This window comes from Oreochromis niloticus, linkage group LG18 (assembly GCF_001858045.2).
Source record: "Oreochromis niloticus isolate F11D_XX linkage group LG18, O_niloticus_UMD_NMBU, whole genome shotgun sequence".
Lineage (NCBI taxonomy): Eukaryota > Metazoa > Chordata > Actinopteri > Cichliformes > Cichlidae > Oreochromis > Oreochromis niloticus.
Window position 1 is genome coordinate 11,823,092 of NC_031982.2, and position 12,583 is coordinate 11,835,674.

The 12,583-nt window shown below is 42.5% G+C and overlaps 1 protein-coding gene across 10 annotated transcripts in view; it reads left to right on the top strand.

Moving 5' to 3' along the window:
• Positions 1 to 12,583, top strand: part of LOC100701786 (SPRY domain-containing SOCS box protein 4) — an 89,253-nt gene that overhangs the window by 41,991 nt on the left and 34,679 nt on the right. For 9 of the 10 annotated variants that reach the window (XR_270016.4, XM_019348245.2, XM_019348248.2 and 6 more), the window contains one exon: positions 6,544 to 7,505. Coding sequence is in view for 9 of the 10 variants with exons in the window: in XM_019348245.2 (XP_019203790.1) it covers positions 6,773 to 7,505 (733 nt within the window). In the remaining variant the exon portion in view is untranslated. Of the gene's footprint in view, positions 1 to 6,543; positions 7,506 to 8,647; positions 10,813 to 12,583 lie in introns of those variants that run through there. The other variant, XM_005476101.4, reaches the window with a different exon arrangement.

Consider the following 12,583-nt stretch of genomic DNA (forward strand, 5'->3'; position numbering starts at 1 on the left):
TTGGTTTTGCTAGTCCAGATGTCTAAATCTCAAATATAACAAGTTGTTATACGATGCTGATCAGATGGAAATGTCAGGATGTTGGGCCAGCACTTTTGCCTAACTCGGATATCATAAACAACTGAGTGAAATGCCATGAAGCTTTGGTTGCCATCATTAGATCAAAAATGTAATTCAGCCAATATTTTTATTTCAGCCCCATGGTTATCAGCTGAATTTTGAGGTTTTTCCTCATTACCAAATGTTGCTTAGCAAAAATGGTTAGCCATAAGCTGCATCTAAGAGATGCAACTAGACGTCCTTCAGACATCAATTGTTAAGTGAAGCCTTGAGCTGGTCACAATGATAGGCCCGCCCTAAAGCGTGCATTGCATTATTGTCCTTTTTGACTAATGGGGGTGTGCATTAAGAGTTGAAACTAGCCATCAGGTCACCAGCAAAGAGTTTAATGGCTTCACAGATCATGGGAGCTGGAGGTCATTTTCCCATATGCTTCTGTAGTGCTGAGCTTTGTTTGCAGTCAGTAGTGTCGCCTCCTGCTGGTCAGTAAAAAGAATACAGATGCCAGACACTTGAGCGCTGATGTCACTTTTAAAGCCCAGAAGCCAATTTTTAGTTAGTGTGGCTAAAAGGGTAGCATCACTCCTGAACGTCAGCATGTCGGTATGTTAACCTGCTGTTATGGGTTTTTCTGTATTAGAATTGTAAATGCGCGTTTTGCAGGTTGACTAATTAATAAACTTTTAGCTCCAAAAAACTCCCCAGTGTTTCGTAGGTGTATAAACAGAATATCTGTGACTCAGAATTTTAGACATCATTACATCATGCGAGGTATATATGTTTTCAAAAATTCCTGGGTTGTGCTTTTACTTGTGTGGGTGTGACACGTTTCATCACACTAGTGGAAGTGGCTCAGCTAAGTTAGCGAGGCAGCAGCAGCGCATCATATTCACACAGGCTTTGATGCAGCTTCTTTACTGCTGGGGTTGTGAATCTGCCACAGCTGCCCCAGAAAGCTTTATGTATGGCATTGCCAAGGCCGTGTCTGTGTGCGGACACGTGTGTCCATATGTCTGCGAGAGAGGGGTGAATAGGTTCTGCATAGCTGTCCATAAAGGGGTGCTCAATCACTGTAGCACTAATGGTCTTCCCTTAGGGCGCCATGGATTTTTAAGGTGTTGCGACAGGCATGGAAGAAGCATAGCAGCTTAGAAGCAGACAACATCCTCTGCATTTTAGAGTTTCATAAGCTGGAAAGTACATCAGTTTCAGTTCCTAAATCACCCATGATTCTGTTTAATATTAAGGCGAAAGAGCAGAGCAGATTAATATGAATCGAGGAGGAAGATGTAGGAGATGGAACATGATTCATTAGGGAACGTAGTTCCAGACAGCGTCTCTGTAAAGTTAACTCTGTCAAGAGTTAACACACTCATGGAACAAAGAAGGAGAGCAAGTGGGAATCCATCAAAAGTAATGCATCAGAGATACAGTAAAAAAAAATGGGAAGAGGAAAAAGGCAGCCATTAACTTTCGCAGTACATGTGTAATTTTATCTGTGAGAGGGTGTTTGTGACAGTGAGCATGTGCACTAGTATGCAGCTATGTCCGGAGTTTTGCAACCTGTGCTTTTTCTGCTTGCTGAGCTTGCATTGCAATGCCACACGCTAAACGCCATTACAAACTGATAGGGTGTCAGTTCTGCTAGTCTCCCTGGATTTACTGGTACTGGAAGGCAGAAAGAGGGTAGCAGAGACAAATGGGTGAGGCAGCGGGAATGAGAGCTGAGAGAGAATTTAAGGAGAGTGTAGCAAATACAGGAAAGCTGTTGAAAACAGCTGTCTGAGGAGACAGTAAAGCGAGAGGGTCAAACCTACAAAGGGTGACTGCGATAGCGAGTGGTAACGTCTCTTTCTGCAGAAGCCTAATAAGTCCAGAGGTGTCATCAGCTGGAGGAGTTTAAAATCCCAGTCCACTGTCTCTGTCTGTATTTTGACATCATGTTAGGAGCCAGACGGTACAGTTTATGTCTGGCTCTGGCATCTTCAGCTACCCAGGGATTCCCTCAGTAGGAATGAATGTCAGCAATGTAGAGAGGATGGTAGTTTGTTTAATCTAGTGGGTACAGCTGTTGCTATGAAGAGATGCTGTATGTTATAAATGTGTGTTTGGGATTGTGTGTGAGTGCTGCTTTTGTACACTGTGGTGCCCAGATGTCCTCCCAGGAGTGGAAAGTGGAAGAAGTGACCATTTTGTGATTCATTTTCAGACGTCACGAGAATGATGCAAAGTTGCAGTAATTTGGAGTGACAGGCAAGGTTCACATTTGGGCCTCGGGTAAACCCCCGAACAAAAAGGCAAAGCGGGGTTGAGCAGAACAAAATCATGAGACACATGAAGTTTGTTTGCCTGCTCTAAAGCTTTACAATGTTTCCCGATAGACTTCTGTGGCGCTGCGTGGTGAATTTTACACTATAGAATAATTAATAGATATTTTAACTGTTTTTCTTTATTTTTTAAAGCCAACCCATTGACAGTCCTTCAGAGGGAAAAAACAGACACCTCAATATTTCAGGAGGAAGCTGCTAAATTTCGTGTTCGATAACTGAAACAGACACATGAACTTTGAGCTCGCTGCTCATTGTGTTTAAATTAATGCATCTGTTTGACTGAAATTGAGTCTGGCTTTGTTGCATGTCATAACCCTTTTGCTCTAAATGAATGAGAATGTCTTAAATTGGCATTTTGGCAAATAGGCTAATTTGCTTTCTTGCAGATGAAGTAAATTAAGATTGAAAACGCCCCTGATAGAAAATTACAGCGAGCAGCCTGGATAGTTGGCTCAGCATAAATAATAAAGCATTATTCCCTTTGTTATCTCGCCTCTGTGCTTGGAAAAAAAGAAAAAAACAATTGAACTAACCAGCTACTGATTACACTCCTTATATTAAACAGACATAAGTGGTGTTTGTGGCAAGGCAGGTGAGTAAGTAGATTTCCAAAGAATATAATAATATGATAATACGTATTATTTCTTCTGCTGTCGCTGTCTAGAGGTGGCTGTGACTCTCAGGCTAGACATTCATGAGTGAACCGATAATCAGGAAGCTATTAGCCGTTATCCTTTGTAAACTTCTGCGTCGTTTCTTTAAAAATCCGTGATTAACTGCCAAGCGAGCGCACACTCACAGTAAACACCGCCGCATTAAACACTGTGCTGAAGACTCGGGACAACTCGGTTTCTGTTAATCACAGTTTTATATTTAAACACAGTGCTCAGGGTTCTTGGCGTAATTTTTGTGGAAAAGCCCACAGACGTTTCTAGTCTGTTCTCAGAGGGTGGTGCAGCATGAGTGAGAGGTTCCTCAGCAGTTTCCTTTCCCTGTGTGTGAGCTGTCCCTGCATGCGTGTGTCTGTGTGTGTGACTTCAAAGCCTGTCTGCCCAGTCAGAGCTTGCTGGACAGTTTCAAATGAAACACAGTCCGTGAGACAGGCCGACACACTCACACGCACTCACACACACACACGCCTCTAATACAATGTTACATACTTACAGACACACACGCCTCCCCCAAGCTTCCAGGTGGCTGCAGCTTGTTAGTGGTACAGCAGGAGAAGCCAGATGAAGCCAGCCCACACCAGCTGCACAATACAGTCTGTCTGCCCTCTACCTGCCTTCTTATCTCATTCTTTTCCAACTTTTCACCTCGCTGTTAGTGGAATTTCTAGTTTCTATAGTTTTTTCTCTGTCTCATATCTTAAAGACGACTTTGCCGATCGTCTATTTTAGCTTTTTTTTCCGTTTTTCTTTCTAGTCTCTCTTCTGATCCTCCCTATCCTATCCTACCTTTGCACATTCCTTTCATATTAAAGGTAATCAAACTCCTAATTTAAATTTGTAAAAGAAAATTGGTATTTCCTACCACAATAGTGGCGGTGCACAGACACGTACTATTTTGTGACATTATAGATCAAATGATTCATTGACCAAGAAAACAATAATCATGGAGTTATTAGAAAAAACCTGCCTTCTTTTGCGTGTGTGTGTATTTGGCACGTGCGTTGCACTACGTCAGCTGCTGTCCACTCCATACCTGCCTAACTCTAACTGACTGCATGAAGGGATGAGTGCAGTCTTAAAGGAGCCAGTAGCAGGAGAAGAGGAAGATGGAGGGAGGGAAAGTAAACAACAGATGGTAGAAGCATGTTGCTGCTACTCGCAGCAGTATGCCAGCCCACCACCAGCCTCGTGCGAGGTTACTATGCAACGGTGACCGTGACGATATGGAGGTCAGAGGTCAAGTGCCTCCTTGATGACGGCCCCGTAATGCCACGCGCCGTGCCAGACTGAACCTGCTGAGACACGTGTATAAAGACGCTGAGAGAGCGTTGGAATTCATATGATGTTTTCTGTGGCTGAGGTTTGGCGGCGATGACTGTTGAAATCTTCCATGCAGCGTCCACCCTTAACCCACCTGCCAGCCGTGATGACACACACTGAGGCAGCTGTCTGTGCTCTGTCTGTTTGTGTGTGCATGTGTGTCTGAGCGCTGAGTCGTTTCATGCTGAGGAGTGAACTGAGTAGTGGCATACATTGGCTGGCATGGCTGGTAGGTGCCATGACCTTCACGGAGAGGGGAAAAAAGAAAGAGAGCAAGAGAGAGCGAGAGAACTGGAAAATGCATGTGGTCAAAATGAGACGCTTGTATTCGTGCTGTGGAATATCTTTCTGAGGACCAGCTTTAGAGCTTGGGTGTGAGGACTTTGGGGAAAATGAGGACATTTGGACTGATCCTGTGTGGAGTTAAAAGGTTTGAATTAGGGCTGGGGTGAGGCATTTCAGCTGTGATGGCTGAGGTTAAGCCCTGTCCACATACTATGAGAGTTTTTCACCATTGTTTTTAGTTATACCTTCCTTTTTTTGATATTGTTAACCTTTAGTTATTTTGCCATTCAGTCCCCAGTGTTAATGTTACAATCTTCCCTGTCAAGATGAATACTTTTGCATACTTACAGTTTAAAAAACCCCAAAAACAACTGAATTTGAGAAGCTTTTGTAAAAATATACTTTATTGAACTCAATGTTATTTTTTTAGGCTTAAGTAACTAGTTTGAGTAAAAAAATGAGACAATAGACCCTATTTAGAAATTTTGATACAGTAGCAGAGCAGTTTCTCATGTAAACTGTAAATAACAGTTTGTATTGTCAATAGCAGAACGAGGTTAGATCTTCGGTAGCTGCCTTTTGTGCTTTCACTTTTTTTGTAACATGGCGCAGTGTTGACAGGTAAATAAGGTGTGAATCACTCCTATTGAAGTGTGAGACACTCTTACCAGAAGAAGCGTCAGTTCATTTAACACACACACACACACACACACACACACACACACACACACACACACACACACACACACACACACACACACGTTGTGGCTTATTCAGGATGAGGTAAATACAAGCAGCAGACATGCAGGGAGCTGTGTGATTCACTTCCCCGTTTGCATGAAGTGTGGCTGACTGTTTTCCTGTGAACAGGAAGCAGAAGCTGTCGTTCCAGGAAGAGATCATTACGTTGGTTGAAGTGCACCGAACCTGCCTGTGTGTGTGTGTGCATGACAACGAGAAATCGTGTCTTTGTAGCAACTTTGCAGGCTGAAATAAGGGTTTCAGTTCGTTTACTGCAACAACTTTAAAAATAATTACTAAAATAAAAACGTCAATTTTTTGTCTATTTAGATGTCCAATTTCCAATTTATTTAGATGTGCGTAAATCAAATAGAAATATGACAGGAATGTTATAATGAGGTGACTGGAGTGAGAGAAATGAATGATTTGGATTCCCAAAGTGGAAGTGAAATAAAAAGAAATTAACTAAAATCTAAACTAAAACTTAAAGCGCCTACAGTGGAAACCGATTTTACCAATGAAAACGAAAATTGTTTCCTAAAAATGAAAGTATTAACTGTGGTTACAGCTCGCTCTTGTTTTATGTGTGTCACACACACGAGCGTCAAAGACAGAACTGGAGCCATGTTCCATCATATTTTACCAAACGCCTCGGCATGCAGGCTAGCTGACGTTTTCAACTCCGTTACACAGCGGATTGGAGATAAATTATTACCTTTTGCTTTGTTTGCCTTCTGTTGATATTTTTGCAGACTCAGGCAATACCCATTAAATTTGCATTAACTAAATGAGAGTGTGGCAGGTTCAGATCTGGGCTATGTTGCACAACTGGGCAATGTTTGCACGGCTACATACGTGTGTTGGCACAGGCACATGACTTTCTTGGGAGGATGCATAATGAGTCAGAGGAAATGCATGTGTGCTTGTGCCAGTAATTGTCCTGTTCATTGTGTATTTCTCTGAAAACAAAGCCACACAAAATCTGTGAAACAATCAGTTTTGCCACCCGTTGCCATCACTGTGCTTCTCTTTCGGCTCCTCTTCGTTTTCTTTCTTTTTTTTGATATCTGCTGACGACTGGTATTCATACCTCTGTTTTTATTCATGTTTTTTTCCTCTTCTGCTTCTCTCAACAGGAGTGACAGCAGCTCTGTCTTTCTGAAGAAATTTGTGGCATGAAACCAGATCACACAGGTCTCTCATACACCTCCTTCATCTCCCTTTACCACTCTCCAGTTAGAAACACACTCCTCAGCTTCACTGCATTGATGAGGTAACGTCAGGCTCCGTGCAAGAACCCACCTGCAGCGACGCCTCCTTCCCCTCTTCCTTCCTCTTCCTTCTGTCAGTCATTGCACCGCAGCCATGGGCCAAAAGATCTCTGGCAGCATTAAATCAGTAGATGGTCGCGGGGAAAGCGGTGGCTCCCCATCCTACCGACCCCTGACTCATCGCCGACAGCACCCTGAGCTAAGGGGCCCGGATTTCTTCAAACCTCCCAGGCTGGATCTCCTACTGGACATGCCGTGCGCTGGACTGGAGACTCAGTTCCGTCACGCGTGGAACACCGATGACCGGTCGCTTAACATCTTCATCAAAGAGGACGATAAATTAACGTTTCATCGCCACCCTGTCGCTCAGAGCACGGACTGCATCCGGGGGCGGGTCGGATACACGAGGGGACTCCATGTATGGAAGATCAACTGGCCTGTCCGGCAGCGAGGCACCCACGCTGTGGTCGGAGTGGCAACCTCCGAAGCTCCTTTACATTCTGTTGGGTACACAGCGTTAGTGGGGTCGGACTGTGAGTCCTGGGGCTGGGATCTGGGACGTAATAGGCTCTACCACGACAGTAAGAACAGGGCGCACAGCTCACTGCCCTCTTACCCTTGTTTCCTGGAGCCGGAGGAGTCGTTCACCCTGCCGGACTCTCTGCTAGTGATACTGGACATGGACGAAGGGACCTTAAGTTTTATGGTGGATGGACAGTATCTAGGAGTGGCATTTAGAGGACTGAAAGGAAAGAAGCTGTATCCCATCGTCAGCGCCGTGTGGGGACATTGTGAGATATCCATGAAGTACATCAACGGCCTGGATCGTAAGTAATCGCTTTTTGGTGACTATTTACACATTATGAACATAATCCAGCAGTAATGGAAACTACTCAGAGTTCATATTCACATGACCTTAGATTACCTACCTACAAAAAAATGCCTGATATAAAAAAAAAAAAAAGAAAAAGGGGAAAAAAAGGAAACCACTGAACTAAACTAATGTGGCGGTGTCGTGATACGATGCATCCTTTCGTGGTGTTGTAAGAATTTCAGTTTGTTGTGTCACTCTTCTGAGATTGCAAATCTGACACACTTTCTTTGGCAGCAAACAGGGTGAAAATTAGTTTGAGTACCACTGGAAGGAGTCCACGTGTTCTGCAACATTCATTATTCAGTACTCAGTACTGAAAGCATTAGTGTCTCAGCGGTTTGAGTGTGCAATTTCTAGTGTGTTTTTTTTCTTTCTTCTTCTTAAATTGAAGTGCTTTCGTTAGCGATGCTTGAAGCCGGCGAGGAGTCTTGAGTTATTTCAGAAAGACAGAGGTGTTTTCTAACAAAGCAGTCAGATGTTAGCGATGGATGCGTTGGGTTGATTTTGTTATATTTTTCAGTGATTTGGCTTTTTTCCGGCACTGAACGGTTCATCTGGCTGTAGAAGTGTATCATGAGCTAACGGTGTCTTTTAAATTGCCGTGGCAGAGCAGACATGTGGTGCACGCATGAAAAAAAAGAGTGGTTTAAAATACTCTTCTGCAGGTTTTTTGGTTTCGATGGGGTAAACAGATTGCTCGTGATTGTTTTCTTTGATCTCTGAAGTCTCTCCCACTGTCTGCATGTGCGCGGCAAAAGAGAAGAGACAGGCTCCCCCGTCACAGTCTAAACAGTAACGCTTTGAACATCTCGTTAAAAGCTCACTTAGACACACATCACGGACACTTACACGTATGAACACACACCTGCCAGGAAGGGAAAGGGTGTGTTGTGACAACAGGCTTATAATCTCCCTCCCTTTTAGTTGGCTGAGCCCTGTGGGTCTTATTTGATTTCACAACAGGGTGTGCTTTTGTGTGTAACCCCAACAGAAATCTGAAAGGAAAACCCGTCGCTCTCTGTAGTTTGTTACATCTCATTACTCTTTGCCCAATCTTCTCAAATTTCTGTTTGAATTTTTTTTTTTTTCTCTCAGAACTTCTCTGCTCTCCAGGGACACCATGACATCAAGAGCCCAGTTTCTCCTCTAAAAAAATAACAGGCGTAATTCCAGCTTTAAATTGGGGTTTTTTTTGCCTTAAAATTGCAGCTGGCCAACTGGAATATGAATCAGAAAAAAAACCCCTCTTGCCTGAACTGTAATTATTTTCTAGCCTTCAGTTTAACTCCTGTTATATGTGTGCGTTAAATCTTTTAATCTCTAACCTGTCACTATTAAACATTGTTTGACTGCTTAAAAGCACCTTACCTCAGACATTTTTCATTTATATAGAATATTGAGTCCGTTTTAAAGCACTCGCTTCTACAATCTTACAGCCTTCATGCTGTGAAATGAGGTTTGGCTGTGTGTAAAGCTTAATGCAGGGAGGAGGGCAGAGGCTCATCGTCGCAAGCCGGCTGGGATGTGTGTATGAGAGAGAGACACTGACACGGCATGAAATTAAAAAAAAAAATACATATTTTTGGTCAGAGTACAAAACAGAATGAAGAAGACTAAAAAAATCAGGGGATCTTGGGAAGACACTGGTTGTAGTGAGCAAGAAATATCCTAACTGTAACCAGTCACGGCTTTTTTGCTTCCTATTAGAATACAGTCTTTATTATACAGCCATGCATTCAGAATTTCCCAAACAAAGTAAATAAATCTCATGTGAATGTGTGCGCAAACACACGGAAACAAAAGCATGTTTGAGAGAGGCCTAAGGTAGGGGAAGTCCGCTCGGACTACCAAATCCGAAACAATTCATTCGGTTTCTGATTCCATTCATTTGTTGCTGAGACGTCGTTTTGGGTTATTAGCGCTCCAGGCGTCGCTCTGAATTCCAAACAAAGACAGCAGTGAGTGATATTTCAAGGGTTTAGTGAAAAGGTGAAGTAAACAGCCTAAAGCAGGGTCTCTTTGACGCAGGGCAGGCTGTGATTACAGTCTGCGCGGCAGCTTCTTTCAATATCAGTTTTGGATTGAATCGGCTCGTCTGCCCCGCAGATGACTTGAATAGAGAGAATGAAGTCATAATTGCTGTCTGCCTGTGAGTAAAGGAGTGTCTGTGTGCACGGCAAACCGTGATTGTGTGGTCAGCTGAAGAACAGACGTTGTTTCACCTTTTTGTTTTCTTTTTTTCACGGTAATCGCTCTGTAGTGACTGTATCTAATGAGCCAACCTATGAGGAGCCACTGTTGGGTTGTTTGTAAATTATTGTTGGAGGGAGAAACAATGCGACTGCCGGGTATTAAAAAGAGATTTGTAGGTGCGCCGTCTTCACGTCACCCTGTTTGCTTTTCTCATCACTGCGGCTCAGGTCCCTGTTGCTCTGTGATCGTCATTTTGCTCCACCTGAGATCGTTACTCCCATTCCTGCAGTGACACACCGGAGAGCGATGAAGCCAGCAGCACTTAGGCTCATGGCAGTTTTTGTAAGGTTGCACAAAGGGACCAGAAACGGATAAGTATGTGTAGTAAACACTAACGCAAATAACGGCTGCAAGAACTTCAGTCTGCATTGTCCTGCACATGTGAGCCCTCTTCCTTCAGAGGCTTCCTCCATAAACATGTGAACTGATCTGTTTGCCAGTTAGAGTATATTTAACTTAATAGATGCTATGTTACATAAACTACATATGCAGCTAATTTTTTTGCAACCATAAAGGACACTCTCCTTCTTCTCCTTGGTTCTTTTTCTTCTGCTCATAGTTGGGTTTTCTCTTGTCCTGTGTCTATAATTGTGCCAATTAGTGGCACTTTGATTAGCTAAAATGGGAGCTATAGCCCTGATATCTACCATTTTCTCTCCTGTCTTTGTACTCCAGCACATATTATGCAGAATGCCACTGCAAAATCTGGCAGTTTAACAGCTAATTTACAAACCACCCAGAATATAATTCCTTTTTTTCCTGAATAATTAAATGCAGTTTCCGGGCACATATTGCTGTTATCAGCTTACAAATGCAATTTCTGGGGATGGTTTTCACTACAGTTACTTGTCCAGAATTTCTTTCCTGCCGGTGAAGCCAATGTCTGCATGGTTTCCTCACGTGGCTGAATAGTTCCCCCGTCCAACAGCTGTCATATGATTTACCCATACAGACAATTAAGCTGACCAGTCATTGTTGCATCATGGGCTGTGAGGGAAGCAAAGGGGAAAACAGGGTTGAAAAGGGGGGGGGGGGGGGACAGGAGATAAGGTGGGAGGGAGAGTGACAGAATGGAAGAAAACCCAAGAGAGACGGTTACAGCTGAGAGAATTGGTAAAAGCAGGATAACATCTGCAAGTCGCAGCGAGCATACTGAAGTTTTATCAGGAGAAGGGTGGAAGCAGAGCGCAAAAGCAGCAAGAGAGAAGGGTTTGCACAGCAAGGGATGTGTGACAGACCCACAGCTGATCAGCTCTCTGAGCTGAAAAAGTTGGTATTGTTGGTATTGCAACACAAACCACAAAAGGCCACAAAAAACACATTAAAAATGATAAAAAATGAATCATTGTGCAGGAGAGGTTAGAAGCCAAAAGAGGCTTATGAGGCTGCTCCCTTTAAATAACAATAGTTAACCCAGAAAGTAGTAAGAAATGGTTAAAAGAATGAATTGTCTATGTTAGTTTGATAAATGTCTGCATACATTATTAAAATGCTGAACTTTTCTTTTTGCAGCATTTCACAGACACCGGCACTACCACAGGGTTTTCTCTGCCATTAATTTATACTTCACAGTCAAAATCACAACTGCTGGCTTATTCAGGATTATTCACATTCCAGCAGATCTGTCGACGTGAAGTGACCCAGTTTCTTTCTCCTGTAAGCCAGCTGAGAGCTGACACCCTGACCTCCCTCCCTCTCCCCTACTGTTTAGTCTGCATCACATGAGCTTACACACACCAGGTCAGACCTAAACCAGCTGCAGCCACCTACTCACTAGAACTTCACAACAGCGGTCTTAGTTTTTTTTTTGTTTTTTTTTTAAATTTGTTCATTTCAGGCACAACAATAAAGTTGAACATAAAGTGCACAAAAAACAAAAACAAACAACAAAATGTACCTGAAAAGGAGTGAGATGAAGAAAACTTATTAAATCCCACCCCTATATTCACTTATCAACAGAAACAATAAACTTCCCGCAGCTACGCCCAAGCAAAACAAATAGAACCTTCATAACTGAATACAGAATATATTAATTATAAATTGCGTTACCACAGGTAACAGGCAATAATAATTACAAGTAACAAACACACATACATATACATACATACATATATATCTACACACACATGTACATATATATACATACATACACACAAACTTTTTTTTTTTTTTTTTTTTTTTTTTGAATCCATACCAGCAATGGTAAGAGAACAGACATTTCAGAGCACACTAACACCATCATTGATTATACTGTGACCAGACCAACTGTTTGTAGAGAAATTTAAATCTATGAATATTTTTGCATTGTTTCAGTTGTAAACTCAGACTGTTCCAGATTTTCACACCACATACAGACACACAAAAACCTTTACGGGTTGTTCGAGTTCTGGGTAATTTGAATTGTCCAAAGCCTCTCACATTATAAGCCCTTTCTCGAATTTCAAATATAGATTGTGAATTTGCAGGTAGAAGTTTATTAAAGGCTTTGTATAAAATTATGGATGTATTGTAATTAACCAGATCCTGGAATTTAAGTAACTTTGCCTGAAGAAAGAGTTTGTGAGTATGATCTAGATAACCAGCCTTGTGAATAATACGCAGTGCTCGTTTCTGTACTGTGACTAATGGATTAGTTGTGTTTTTATATGTGTTTCCCCACACTTCCACACAATATGTAAAATATGGAAGAACCAGAGTACAGTACAGAGTACGAAGTGCATCTTTATCAAGGTATGGTTTCACTTTATTCAAAACTGCGAGGCTTCTGGAAATTTTGGT